This window comes from Mauremys reevesii, linkage group 6, assembly GCF_016161935.1.
Source record: "Mauremys reevesii isolate NIE-2019 linkage group 6, ASM1616193v1, whole genome shotgun sequence".
NCBI lineage: Eukaryota > Metazoa > Chordata > Testudines > Geoemydidae > Mauremys > Mauremys reevesii.
In genome coordinates, this window is record NC_052628.1 from 67,475,127 (window position 1) to 67,490,184 (window position 15,058).

General features: G+C 40.6%; 1 protein-coding gene across 4 annotated transcripts in view; it reads left to right on the forward strand.

Annotated features, from left to right (window-relative positions):
• DCP2 (decapping mRNA 2) overlaps positions 1-12,666 on the forward strand; it is a 32,952-nt gene extending 20,286 nt beyond the window's left edge. For 2 of the 4 annotated variants that reach the window (XM_039544365.1, XM_039544363.1), the window contains exons 7-11: positions 94-201; positions 3,575-3,707; positions 4,112-4,213; positions 6,140-6,191; positions 7,397-12,666. In XM_039544365.1, coding sequence (XP_039400299.1) covers positions 94-201; positions 3,575-3,707; positions 4,112-4,213; positions 6,140-6,191; positions 7,397-7,563 — 562 coding nt within the window. In that variant the 3' untranslated portion in view covers positions 7,564-12,666. The remainder of the gene's footprint in view (positions 1-93; positions 202-3,574; positions 3,708-4,111; positions 4,214-6,139; positions 6,192-7,396) is intronic. The other 2 variants (XM_039544366.1, XM_039544364.1) reach the window with 1 other exon arrangement.
• The last annotated feature ends 2,392 nt before the right edge of the window (positions 12,667-15,058 follow it).

A 15,058-nucleotide genomic window follows, 5' to 3' on the forward strand; every position in this document is an offset into this window, starting at 1 on the left:
GATAAGCCAAAGTCTAGCCTTTTGTTTTCAGGACGCTGGACAAAACACTAACTAGTGTTGTAGTGTGTTGACAAAACTCTAACTTGTTCACAGACCTTTGAGAGACTGGCTTTCTCGAAGATATGGGGACTCCTCTGATAGTGACAATGGATTTTCATCCACTGGGAGCACACCATCCAAGCTCAACATGGAGAAAACAAGGTAAGAAACTAGATAATTTTGACATGTCTGTCAACAACATTTTTATAAATCATTGGCTACACAAAGATGAAGAATGTCCATTCTTTTTTACAGAATGGGTTAATATAATAGATTATAGAGAGATCCATAGGACTGTTAGTAGTATGTAGTAGTAGTATGGAGAGGTTAATTGGTGCCCTGATGTGCTTGAAACTACGTATGGAAAATTTTAGAATATGGCAAAACTGAGAGAATGTCCTGAGTTCCTATATAGGAATATGAAAAGCAAGTGAAAGAGAAACTTTTTGTAAAATTGAAATTCTTTATCAGAAGGTAGAACAGGTAGATATGCTTTCTAAAATAATCAATGTAGTGCTGAAAGGAGGGAGAGGTGCCAAAAATGATGGAACTAAGTCAGGAAGAATCACTAATAGCCATAGTACTTAAAGGTAATTTCAAAGAAAGTTGGATAAAACCAATGTTGTCATAGTAATTTGGGGGCGATTGAAAAAATGATCTTGTAACATGTTAAATCACAGGGAGGTCTTAGATTAAAATGGGCAATTTTGTCGTAGGGTTTCCTAGCAGTTATGTGACTGAGCAACTTCTCAAACCAGTTCAGGTTAACAAAGGGAGGTTCCCCCTCAGCAATCTGGGTCAGTTCAGCACTGGTGTCATCAATAAAGTATCAAGGTTACCCACTTGGTATCCACACAACACTACAGGTGACAGGATTCTAGAATAAGAAAAATTCTTTTTCTTCTTCGAGTGATTGCTCGTGTATTCCATAGGTATGCGTGCTCGCCACGTGCACCGGTGCCGGAAGTTTTTCCCCTAGCAGTACCTGTAGGGGAGCGCCCCAGTGACCCCTGGAGTGGCGCCTCCATGGTGCGATATAAGGGGCACTTGCGCACTTCCCCTACCCTCGGTTCCTTCTTGCTGCCAGTGAAGGTGCTTCGGAACAGCTTTGCTGTAGCTCATCCCCAAAACTGCTTGTTCGTTCAGTGCCTGTAGTTAGATAGTTTTAGTTTAGCTAGAGCTCCTGGGTCGGGGCATGCCCCGTGCCCCGGGTTTTAAGTTGTGTGACACTTGTAGGTGATCTGTGACACTGAGTGAGCCACATGCAGACTGTCTGCACTGTTTGGGGGAAACCCATCTCAGCAATTGCTGCAAGATTTGCAAGTCGTTTAAACCTAGGACCAAGAGAGAAAGGGACATTAGGCTCTGGGCTATTCTGATGGAGTCTGCGCTGACCCCAGCTCCAGTGTGCCGCTCCGAGTCGGCACCGGGCACCCTGTTTAATGTGGCCTTACCTCTCCATGAAGGGATGTCACCCTTTGGCGCCATCGACTAGTTGGCACCGCTCCCTGTCCCCGGCGCATGCTAAGAAGGCTGGAGAGAGGCCGCCTTTGCTGTGACACCGGAGTAAACCTGGGACAGAGGCTAGACCCATCTCGGGCAGTCCTCGATTCCCGGCCACTAGGCCTCCGACTCAAGTCGTGCGCAGTAGCCCGGCCTATTTGGGGCAGGCCTCGCTGGATGTCCGGATGCCCTCCACGCCAGAGGCCCTGCAGGTGGCCTGGGATGTTATGTCCATGCCGGTACCAGGAGCACCGCTGATATCGGCCCCGTGCTCCATAGGCAAGCCGCTGCTGGACTCTCTGCAGTTGCCCCCAGCTCGGTACTGGTCTCAGTCAAGGGAACGTTCCTGACGCCGTTTGCCACCCAGCGATCGTTCAGGGCAAAGTCCACGTGGATCGCCTTCAACACCCACCAGGCTGTCTGGTTGAGACTCTTGGTACTGCTTCGCCTCGAGGAGCGAACACCGACGGGACCAAGGCTGATGTCGTCAGAGGCCCTCATCTCAGAGGGGTTATCATAGCCGGTCACGGCATGGACATCGATGTCGTTCCCTTCCATGTCCCTCTCTAGGACCCCACCACAGCAGCACCTCTGCGGGTCCGCCCGCCGAGCCGATTGTGGAGTAGCTGTTACCGACCGTACCGGTTCTCCATGTCGGGGTCGGGGTCCCGTGGTTGGCACTGCTCCCGGCGCCGCTGCTTTTCCCAGGCCAGGGACAGCTGCAGGTCATACTTCAGCCCAGCCTCCCTTTGTAGTCATCCATCGATGGGCCAGGCCAGCGAGGCTGAACAGCCCACCCCGCTGGTGCCTCAGCAGGTGCAGTGGCACAGGGCCCTGTGGCCGGCCCAATGGTCCCAGTGGGCACCGTGGCCTCCAACGTAGCCCCCGGTGGGGGGCTTGCTTGGTGGCTGGAGCCTCAGAAGGACCATTAGCCTCCCTCTCCAGACCTCTGAGGAAGGAGTTGGTGGGATGTACATCCTCGGCACCATGCCCGGAGACCAACCAGGTGATGGACCCTCTGGTGCCAGTGGACACCCAAAGTACCGCGCTGGCCTCCTCGCCGTCCCCAGATGCGGCGATTACGACCCTGCCTCCCTCCGTTCTGTAGGAGGACTTGAGGGCCTGCCAAGAACTCTTAAAAAGGGTGGCGTCAAGCCTCCACCTCCAAGCAGAGGAGATGGAGGAGCTCTCGGACTCCCTGTTTAATGTGGCCTTACCTCTCCATGAAGGGGTGGCAAAAATTTCAAATGCCCTGTGGCAAATGCCGGCCTCATTGGCCCTCATCTCCAAGAGAGCGGAATGCAAGTATTTTGTACCCACCAAGGGGCATGAATACTTTTACACCCACCCTGCTCCTAACTCCCTGGTGGTCTAGTCGGTTAACCACAGGGAGCAGCAGGGCCAGCCAGCCCCTACCCTGAAAAATAAAGGTTAAAGGAGGCTGGACTCTTTTTTTGAAAGGAAAATTTATTTGTCCTTGAGCTTCCAGTCATGGGTGGCAAACTACCAGGCTCTCCTGGGCCGTATGAGTTCAATCTGTGGGGCTCCCTGCCCAAGTTCAAGGACTCCCTCTAGGAGCGCGACAGGAAGGAGTTCAAAGCGCTGGTGAAGGAGAGTACTGTGGCTGCCAGGGCAACCCTGCAGGTTGCTTCAGATGCAGTGGACACAGCTGCACGGTCCATGGCCTCAGCTGTGTCCATGAAAAGGGTGTCATGACTCTTTCTATCTGGGCTGTCTAGCGAGGCACGGACCTCCCGTTTGACGGTAAAGCTCTGTTTGCGGAACAAACTTGTTACCTACTGTTGCTTTATGAAGTCATATTTTTTTCCCCTTTGTGCATAACTCTCCCCCCAATAAGAAAAAACAGTTTAGTGAGTGGAGGGAATATTAAGTTAAGATCCAATGTTTCTCTGCTTTAGCTTAGCTTGTAAGATTGTCTGGAGAAGCAGAACAATGTGTATTTCTGTTCTGATCATAATAATCTTGAATCAAAGTTCTTTTTCAGATCTTTTTTTCTTTTTTAATGGGATAGATCCAAAATTCGTTATAGCCAGCAGGTGTTTACAGATGGCTCTCCAGGAGACCAGTGGACAAAGTACAGACCACCACAGCAACAGAAGCCATATAACAATCATTCTGACATGTCTGAAGCTCTAAAAATAAAGGTAGGTTTGATTTCCAAATCCATTAGATTTGTTTGGACCCCTTAAAACAGTGGTAGTGCTTTGTTCAGACTCAGTTATTTATTATCATTTGTAGGGGGATAGACTCTTGGGTTTATTCCTTTAAATGATGGGACCTCATTATATCATGGAAATAGCATTGTCTAGTGATTAGACCAGGGAACTGGGTATCAACAGACCGAGAGTCTTTTCCCACCTCTGCCACTGGCTTGCAGAGTAACCTTGAACAGTAGCTATAACTTCCTTGTGCCTCAGTTTCTAATCCTTAAAATGATTTGAGGTACTTGGATGACAGTTGCTATATAAGTGGTATCATAATGTAGTGGGATATGACACAAGCACTTAACTTTTATTTGTATTACCTTTTTTGGGTGTGGCTGACTCAGAACATGAGGGGTAATGGTAGAAAGCAATATCAAGACACTTCTAACCAAAAGAAGAGGACAAATGGGGTCCACAGTCAGCCAACAAAACAGAACCATACATTGGTAAGATTGACAGCAATAGTTCTTGCATTAACAAATTTTGGTGACATTTAACTGTGTGTGCAAACTAAGGTTTTGGTGATGGAATGTTAAATTGCATGTCCATGAAAACCGATCTTAACGATAGTGTTCAATGTACGCACTGCAGTTGACGTTTCTCATCCCATATGTACACTTGCAGAGCATTGACTAATATAATTTATCCAATTAGCATTTTGTAATTGAATTCTAATGCATATTAAAGTGATCTTTCCTGCAATATTCCAGGTATTTGACAGAGAATGGTTTAGTATTGTACATTGCAATGTCAAAAATATCTGCTGCTTAAAAATGAGTGTGTAAATATTTTACTGTATGGCAAAACCACTGTGTTTGAAAATGTAAAGTATATGCCTAGTCACTCCCCTCCTTGCTACCTGGCTACAATTTGAGGTGTAGGCTTCAAACCTATATCCATGGCACAATGGGATCAAGTTCTGCCTCAACAAACCCTAAATCCCATGACATTAACTTATTCAGCCACCATAAAATAACATTAATTCCCATCTCCTTACCACCACACAAACACCCTCAGCTGGATCATTGGTCAGGGAAAATCTTGTTAACAAAATTTATCTGACTATTTTTGACAGTGGTATGTTTTGAGGATGGGTTTTTCACCATGCTCTCCAGGTGGCCCAGTTCTACACCCTGTGTCTTGGCTTTTGCAGTATTGTCCATTTGGCCAAGCTCAGAAAACTGCACCATCCTCCCACCCCCAGTGGGCCAGGGACTAGAGGGGATTTGTAGTCAGCTTCAGTGGCTCCTCATCTTGACTTCCTAGGCCTCATTTGCTTCACTGTTCTCCAGGCAGTTCATCTTGCCAGCCTACACATTTGGTTCTCCCTGCTCTTTGGCTGAAAATCTGACTTCAGCTCTGACTTCCCAATTCCCTGCTGTCGGGTTCCATGTAACAGTGTAGGGTGCATGCACTGTGGAGAAAAGGGAGCAACAGGAAGCTGCAGGCTGGGTCCTGGTAAGGCAGGGGGTGAGAACGAAATGTCAGGAGGTTGGTGACAGAAGAAACGTTGACTTCTGCAAACTCTGGGAAAACGCCATATTCCACAACCTTGCAAGCATAGAGGACATGGGACCTTGATGAATGGGGCAGTTTACACTTTGTAGCTATTGTTACAGGCAGTGGGCAGACTTGGGCAGGTATTAATGCGTCAGTTTATGCTTGGTTCAGGTTTTAAATGTTGTCCTTACAAACATTAGGCTAGAAAAACTTTTTTTAAATGAAAACTGAGATTCTGAAACAGTTCTGAGTCAAGGATTGATTTTTTTGCATCAATTTCCATAGAATCTGTGGTCTTGTTCACTACAGGGGTACAATGTAGATCTAATTGCAGTTAGCACTTATTCTTGGAACATGCACTTCTCATAATATGTGCTTAATACACCTCAATCTGCCCCTTTTTCTTTAAGCAAATAAGCATTTCCATGAATAAAGTTTCCACATCTCAGATGTTGGTGCAATACCTACACTCTAAAAGTAAATAACTTGTCTTCAGCTCTCAGCACGCTGCAATAGCAAATACTTACAGGAAAAGAAGCTTTTTAGATTGCTTTAAAAAACCTTTAAAAGAGAGCGTTGGCATATGTAAACACCCTATTTCACACTTTCAAAAGATTTATAGGAGTAATCTTGCTAGATAATTCTTTATAGCAATATCACAGAATTCACTTTTTAAAGATAGATTGATAATAAACTAGCTGCTTTGATTTAAAACAAATATTTAATGCCTAATTAAAGAATGGTTGTCACTGCAGAGTGAACTTAATCTACCAGTCTGGTATTAATTAGCAGTTACATTTATTTCCTTGAATGCTGTTAAAATTAAGACCTGTATTTTGAAGAGTATAATGTATGCTCACTTTCTTAATCAGAAATGTGAAAAAAAACTTAATCCAAGAAGACTTCAGGATAACTTTGAAACAGGCAAGTATATTAATTTTCATTTGTATGTGAACATACTAATGTTTCACTTGAAACAATTTTTGAGACTGCCTCAACTTATTACAGTACATGCCAAAGAGGGAAACCTTTTATTAAATGAAGGTTTAAGATCCCTTACAGTAGTTGTGAAATCTGTAGGATGGTGGAATATACAACTGCTCATAGATCACCACTGATGCAGAAAGTAAAGCATTGTATATCTGAGCTGGGCCTCAGGGAGGCATGTCATGGTGGTGACCATTTGAATAGGTCACTGAAAAGGCTTCTCATGGTAGTATAGGAGCTGGAGCATTTGATGCTGCTGATGGTGCATGCAAGGGCTGTTCTGAAATTGCCACCACTTGACTTAAGGCCCCTGAGGGGCTCTCCAGCCCCTTGTCCAGTCTCCACTTTGGAATGGGACTGTGTCCAAGCAGTTTGTCACCCTAACTTAGGGCAGGTCTACACTATGGGGGAATATCAATATAAGATATGCAACTTCAGCTACGTGAATAACGTATCTGAAGTCGAAGTATCTGATATCGAATTACTTACCGTCCTCACGGCGCGGGATCGATGTCCGTGGCTCCCCATGTCGACTCCGCTACCGCCGTTCGCGTTGGTGGAGTTATGGAGTCGACATGAGCGTGTTCGGGGATCGATATATCGCGTCTAGATGAGACACGATATATCGATCCCCGAGAAATTGATTGCTACCCGCTGATACGGCGGGTAGTGAAGACGTACCCTTAATAGGCAGACTGCAGGCCAAATCCAGACAACCAGATGCCTTTGAATGGACTGCAAACTTTTTATTTACTGGTTGTTTTCTCTGGAGTCTGGACCTTGACTATACCTTGACCAAGAAATTTGGACCTTTGCAAAAAATTATTGCCCTAACCTGTGCTTTACAGAAGAGAATTAACCATTTGGGTAAAAACTGTTGTTAATGTAACTCCTACAAAACTTGTTTTGACCACTAGGTGGCCAATAAAGATAAAGAATTCCTTGCTTCACTTTTTTTTGTTTGAAATGATGACCAAACTGATAAAATTGCCAGTGTAAGTAAATGCTAATTGAACATGTACAGCTTTTTAAACCTAAATAGTAGCATATTTTAATGACCTCTTCATTGATCAATACCACTTAACTTTCAACTGTAGAACATATTTTTCTCTCTCTCTCTCCGTCTGTCTTTTTTTTTTAAGCAGATGCAGCAGTGTATGATATGTGTTTCTCCATTGAAGACCTGCTGGAACATACAGAGGCACACTCTGTGGCATGTAATGGTCATTACAAAATCACTTTCTCATCAAGAGCTTTCTTAAGCTTCAAGTTTGACCATGATGCCATAATGAAAAGTTTTGACCTCTGACAGCACACCTATTATGGATGAACAAAAATCAAAGACTGACCTTTTACAGTTGAGTGGGTTTCTAATCCAGCCTTACTCATTCTCAGGTGTTTTTATTTTTTAAAGCAATGCAGGGACTGAAAGGTGATTTGGAAGAGTTCATTCTCTTTGCAGTATGGAAGTGGCATAGTGAAGTGTTGCACTTTAAATGCAGTTCTGCCTTTATCAACGAAAGTACCTTTCCAGTGTTTGGTTCACTAGTTCCTGCTGTTGCATTAGAGGGCATTTTTTTTTTTTAAACTTTGAAATATTTTAGTGTTGGCTGTATACTAACACACTAAACTTTGAACCTGCTCTGATGTAAAGTTGTTGGAACCCTCAGTCTTTATTTTCTAGTACTTTGCTGTAGTATAGCAATTAAAGTAATTCTCAGAGGGCACCCATCTTCTGTATCCCAGCAATGTTGAAATCTTGGAGCTTCTGTGCTTTAAAAAATTACAAATTTCAAGTCTACTAATTTGACCTCATCTTTGCAGTTCTCTTCTTCTCTCTGGTATCTGAGGCAGATAAGTGGATGACTAGAGAACATCATGTGCCACCTAATGGCTTAATCAAGTTTGCAATAACTGTTCTAAGTGTCCATTATTGTGTTCTATACTGTTGTCTTTGGAGGTGTCTAGTGTGTGTTCTTTGCTATATATCCAATAGTATTGAATTTGATATTGCAGTTGCATCTCAGTATCTGAAAACTGTAACGAAAATGAATGAGGCTACAGCCTTTTAATAAGTATATCAAAGATGTGAAAAAAATTAGCAGTAGGAATGCAAATATTAAGTTAAAAAAAAAGTCATACATCCTTGCATCACGATTCACTTGAGAGAGTTTTGAATATACATTTCAAAAGTATTTTATTGGGGGAGGCAAATGAAACTCCTCACTTGTCTCGGCAGCCAGTACCTATGTTTTTCCCCTCTTTTTATTTAAAAAAAGAAGTGGATGGTTCTCTAAAATTAAGCTAGGTGGGTATGATGTGTAATTTGGAGGACTGAATGACTAAATTGCCTTCTATCAATGGCTGTGCCAAGCTGCGTATCTTCTGTGGTCAGAGAATGTATGTTCACCCACAGATAGCCTTTTATATCTTTTTGGTGTGGTATCCACAAAACACAATCTATAATATCTATGATCTTATATTTGCCCTCACAAAGTAGCTTGTTAGCTTATTTTTATCTTCCAATCGTTTCATCCCTTTGGGCCAGGGAATCTAAGAATTTTCAGTTATTAAAACATTTCCCATTAGCCAGGAAAGCTGGACTCCTGTATCAGTTAACAGGAGAAATATACTCCAGTTTTTCCATTTGGATAAGAAAGTCTTATAACAGGTCAGTTTACTTTTAGAATAGTTGTTAAAGTGACTCTTTTGGTTCACCTTGGTGTGGTGGTCCGGGCGGGTTGACAGCCAGAAATAATGTGCAGAGGTTGCTTAAATCAGTAAGGCCCAGATCCTCAAAGTTATTCAGGTTGCCTAACTTCCAGTAATGTTTGTGGAAGTTAGGTACCTCATACCTTTTGAAGATCTGTGCCTAAATGCGTATGTCCTGTTATTTAATTGAGAGGGCTGGATAGTAAAGTTGGGGAGGGATGAATGTGTCAATTTACCTATTCAGATCCAAATGAAAACACAGCTTTGTTCAGTCCTCTTAGAGTAAGTAGTTGATTTCAGGGGTTTGGAGCTGTGCTCCGGCTCCGCTCCAGCTCCAGGCAAAAACCTGCAGCTCCACTGCTCTGCCCTCCAGCTCTGGGCTCCGCTCCAAAGCCCTGGTTGATTTCCCAGAAATAAATGTCTAGCTCATAAGGAATCAGAAGTTAGCACTCAGACCTCCAGGCTGCTACTGCCAGTGAATTTAATGAGACTCTCTTAACGCATGATTAAAAATCAAGCCTTGGAAAAGTTTATTTCTGATAGGTAGGTTGACTTTTCAAATCTGTTCCTTTTATGCCTCTTCACTTAATGCACCATGAATTAATAAGGGGAAGATTGATAGAGCTGTGTGAATTTTAAACTTGAAACTTCCACTTGACAGTTTGGGATGTGAACTGGCTCATAGCAATATGAGAGGAAGGCTCTAAAGTGAAGTAACTGCAGAGTGTGCATAAATGGGATACTGGGATCACTAAGTTTAGATTTTTTTTTTTAAAGGCAAAAGTTTTCATTAATGACAAATACCTGGCTTCCTCACAGAGGAATCCTGAACAAAGGCTGCAGAAAACAGGCCTGATTTTATGAAATCTAGCATAAATGTGAGAGTTGAAAATAAATTTGATAAATATGCAATAATTTCTATTTCTTTGTGTACAAGGTACTGTTTCAGAAATATGTATTGACAGTTTCCTCCTTTCTCGAGGTCTCAAACAGCTTATTAAATGTGTTTGTATATCACCTGCCTTTGGGTTTCAGGGTGCCCTGCACTGTGAACATTTCAGATTGTTTACTCTTACTAGTTTTTGTATGTCCTTTTTATGTGTTTTATGTTCAAAATGTTAAATGAATCATTTTATACTTGTATTCCAAAGTGTAGGAGTACACCTTACAGGAATGTCTGTAAAAGAGTGAAGAAACAGCAAATGGATGATTGAGTTTCATTCAGTGGATTTTTTGGTTTTGAGAGTGGGTGGGCATTTGGAGAGGCAAGATTATCTAGTCAAATTGATTGTGAATGGACTTCAGAGATCTAAGCGCTTGTTGGTGTGAAGATGCTTGAAAAGTAAGCATGTCAGTCTACTGTGCTTGGAATAAAACAACTCACCTACAGTTGCTAATCAAATTGTGGCTCACTCATTTGTGTCCTTGAAGTTAAGACTTATGAAACTATGAGGAAGAATGTTTAATGGACAAAAAGCTCAATGCAGGTACTGGAAATTCTGGAATTAGTTCACATAGCAGTCTCTAGTACTACATAAACAGTAATTTATTTTAGTTTTTTAAGTGCAGTTGTATGCATTTTCCCCCAATTCACTTTATGCAGTGTGTGGGGGTTTGGTTTTTAATTTTAGAGGATTTTGTGGCTATAGACTAACTCAGCATGTTTTGTAACTTGGTTGTCTTTTTAAAAATTTCCATTTTTCAATACACTTGCATGTTATTGAATCCTGCACAGAGTTTGAGCTCTGGAGATAGAGGTATGGAAGGGGAAAAAATATTTTTCTATTTCACAATTGAAAGCTTCCCTTTCTGTATGTTTAGTTTATAGTAAGTCTCTCTGACAAAACTACAGGTTTACATACTGTGCTCTGATTGCAGTTTACTTTGGAGATCTACAAAAACAATGTTCACTGTGTTTACTCTTTGACTGTTTTAAAATGCTGCATGTATAACAACTGCATTTTAATGTTAAGGCAAACTGCGCAGTCTGGTTATTCCTAACATGTTTCCAATCAGATTGTCATTTTAATATGAAAAATGCATTTTCTTTTGTGATCACTGATTTTAAGTGGTTTTTTTCCAGTGTGATTTCCTCCACCTCCCCTCCCCATAAATCCTGGCTGGCCTGAATCAAGCTCTATCTCTGTGTTGGAACTTGAGGTGTTAAAACTGGCCATATGGCCCAACTGTATAGTGTTAGCTCAGTGAGCTTTTCATTTTTAGCTACCTGGTTCAAATCCTGAATTAATAAATCATACTGACTACTTCAGTCTAGGAGCTAGAATGTCTTGAGTTAGTCCAGTGTCTTTTCTCTGGGCCAACCCCAAGGTGCACTAATCTTGTAAAACTAAATTTACTGGAATTTATTCTAATCTATATTGGGAAGCCAAAACTTTTGGAAAAGGTGAGCTTGTGGAATAGTGTAAACCTTCTTTATAGACTTAAGTGATTTGCAGTTTAAATATAGGCACAAGACTTGTTTTAGCTTTGTTGATATAGGTTTCTAACGACTTTTGGAATTACACTAGACCAATGATTTTTTTTTCTTCAACCTTTTCGTGGACCCTAAAAAATTTCAAATGGAGGTGCGGGCCCCTTTGGAAATCTTAGACACAGTCTATGGATGCCCAGGGGGCTGCAGACCACAGGTTGAAAACCACTACCCTGGACTCAATTTGAGTCCACTTCAGCATTTTAGTGTTGAAGCAACCAAAATATTTAGGATGTGGAGTTTATACATGAAATTAATTCACCCGTAAGAGAGTGCACTATTACAGTAAACGAGGTGTAGAAAGTTAAGCTTTGGTCATGCTTTTTTGCCCCTTTTATTTTTATATATTTGTAGCAGTGTTCTTATTCAACAATGGAAGGAGCAAGAGAATGGGCTAAAAGCTAGTATTTGCACTGTTTTTTATACTGTACGTAAGCACTGATAAGAAATGCAGTGTGTTCTTCTCCAAGTGTGCATTTAACTACTGTTCCAAGTAAGTTATAAGCCTTACTGTGAGGGTGTGACACTGCATATGTAGCAATTCCTTCCTTCCTGGTCACATTTAGGATCATGCAAGAACAAATGCCTTAATTTTAAATGTTCTTCTACTGACTTAATGCTTAGGTTTAATTTTACAGTGACTTTAGATTAAAGAAAAAAGCAAACATTGATTTTCATGGTTTCTAATGTGACTCCAATTTTAGGACAATCTGTAGGAAACATGAACTAAAATGATGGCCTATGCTCCTGATAGTTTGCCAGCTAACACATACAGGATATTTGGGGAAGGAACAGAATGGGATTTAAGGAGTTTTACTCAATGACTTGTGAAATTATCTGTTCAAATGATTTCTGGGTGGCTAGGAAGAAAAAACATACCATTTGGTAATTCTGCAGGAAAAAACTTGTGTGTAGAAATAACTTGTTCATATTTAATTTAACAAAACTGTACCATGAAATTGTTTAAAACATTCATTCTGTATGAATTATTTGCTCAAAAGGTAAATTGTACAAAGAGGTGAAAACTAACAACTTGCTAGTCTCTAATATTATTATGAAGTTTAGATTACATATCTTTTAATAAGATATAGAAATCATGTTCTAAATATGTTGAAAGTGCCACAACTTTTTTGCGATGAGAAATGCAACAAATTTTTCAGTGAGATGTTGATGTACATAAAATGCTATAATTAAAACTTAATTTGCTTTGCTGATTGTGACAAGAACATGATTGAATCTTGTAAGCTCTCTTGAGGACATTCAGATAGGATTTATTAGCATTTCATCTAATAGTTTTCTTACGTAACAGAATTGTGCCAAGCTGGTGAGAATAAAAGGAGATCCCCTCCTACTCTAATAATTCTAAGAGCTACTTGATTTCTAGAGAGCAAATATATTTCTCAGCCTTGTAACAGACAACCACATACACTATCCAAAGAAATTATTCCATGCTGTATAAAAAATGTCTAAATTCTATGATTGACTTGCAGAAACATAAGCAATGACAAGGATTAGTTCTGGGATGAGGAAGTATTCTATTGTATAGGCTAGGTATGAGTGGAACTTTAAGAATGAGGTCCATCTTTACTGGTGGTGAGTGTTAAATGTTCATACTGGCTTAAATAAAATATATTTGTAGTATTATGCTACTTAAACATGAAAAGTTACAGGTTTTATTCAGGTTTCAGAGTAGCAGCCGTGTTAGTCTGTATCTGCAAAAAAACCCAGGAGTACTTGTGGCACCTTAAAGACTAACATTTATTTTAGCATGAGCTTTCGTGAGCTGCAGCTCACTTCTTCGGATGCATAGAATGGAACACACACTTCCATTCTATAAACACACAGTTTATTCAGTTTCTATGAGCTAGTCCTGAAGAGCACCATTCAACTCTTCAAATTTAGGTAAGATCTGTAACCGCACTAACAGATTACATGTATTTTTGAAGCACTGCGTACATCTAGACATTGAAGCACATTGTTTGTTAGACCATTAACATTTAGAGTCATTGGCTGTTCCTTTGTAATTCTGACAGTAAAAAATGCTTTAAAGTATGACTTGCTGGATAAAATTTACTGTAATAATGAAGTATGAGTATGAATATCACTGTTGGCGGTTTGAAATTTCATGTCTGTGCTGCTTTGGGCAGCTAACAATCTTACGCTGTAGAATGTTTTGACTTATGTTGCCTTAAATGCCCATTAGTAGCACTGAGTCTACATGTGCCAGTTATAGCAAGCATTGCTAAAGTTAAAACTGACTGGAGCTGGACATAAGGGGATTCTTTTGACAATGTTTGGAACAGTGGATGAGAGGATTTACTGTCAGACCCCGATCAGTGCTTTTTGAAGTATTTGTGAAATGGAGTGATTTGTCATTAAAAGAATCAAATGTGTTCAACTGTCTATATGTACCCTTCAATTTAAAAATGTTTGCCTTTTAATGTATAAGCGGAGGGCCTGTTTCATATTAAATTTATGGAGGAGTTGTACAAGGAGAATGAGGTAGCTGCAGACCTATTTTTAATACAGTCCTGGAAAGCTCTGTCCACTTTATTGGGGGGGAAAAAGTATAGGGGAATGTGAAGGTGGTAAAACTTCTGTTTTTTTTCTAGGAGGAAAAACAACTACTCCACTTAAATTATGTCAATTCCAACATTAGTATAGATGCCTTAAGTACATTAAGATATTTTTCAGAGCATTGTCAAAAGTGAAAATCAGGGTTGGAAGGGACCTCATCTAGTCCAACCCCCAAACAGCTTTTTGCCCCATGGCCCTAAGTGGCCCCCTCAAGGATTGAACTCACTGGGTTTAGCAGGCCTGTGTTCAAACCACTGAGAGATCTCTCCCCCTCCAAGGAGATGCACTGGGCCTGGAGACACTGCAATACCAGCTCGATGCATGGAATGGACAGAGCAGTCCTCAAAGTAAGGACCTATCAGATATAACAAATAATTTTTTCACATCTTAGCTAAGGTGGTACAGACAACTTGACACACAGCTATTGAAGGCTTGATAGGTAAAGTTTTAGAGTGTATGTAACTAGTTACAGGACTGAAACTAACAAATGAAACTTGTATGTTAGCATTAGAAATATTTATTCAGAATATAAGAACATTTGTAAAATAAAAAGTATTATAAATGTCTCTGTATAAATAAATGCAGTTTTTACAATTCTATATCAAATAAAACAAACTATTTTACAGCAGCTAAGGAACTAAAAAGCAGAACATGTTTAAGGCAAATCAATTAGGTGAAAAGTCTCTAAAATTACAACCTATAGTACAATGTTAAGTGACATTTTTAAATGAAAAACTTCCAGTATAAACAGTGAAATACTGACATTAATGCAAACTTAGTCACATGTGCTTTCTAATAACTAACAATACAGTCAAGCTGATGTAAAGGTTTTTTATACCTTTTAATTAGAAAAGTACTTTTTCAGAACAATATAAAATTTCATGCACACAGACAATTTTTAAAAAGTTATTAGAACAAGATACAAATAATACACTGTTGCACTTGTCTGTTAAGAGACTGAAGGAGAATTGAATAGGTTCTTATGAATAGAACCTAACTCTTAGCTATTGAACTCAAATGAGTT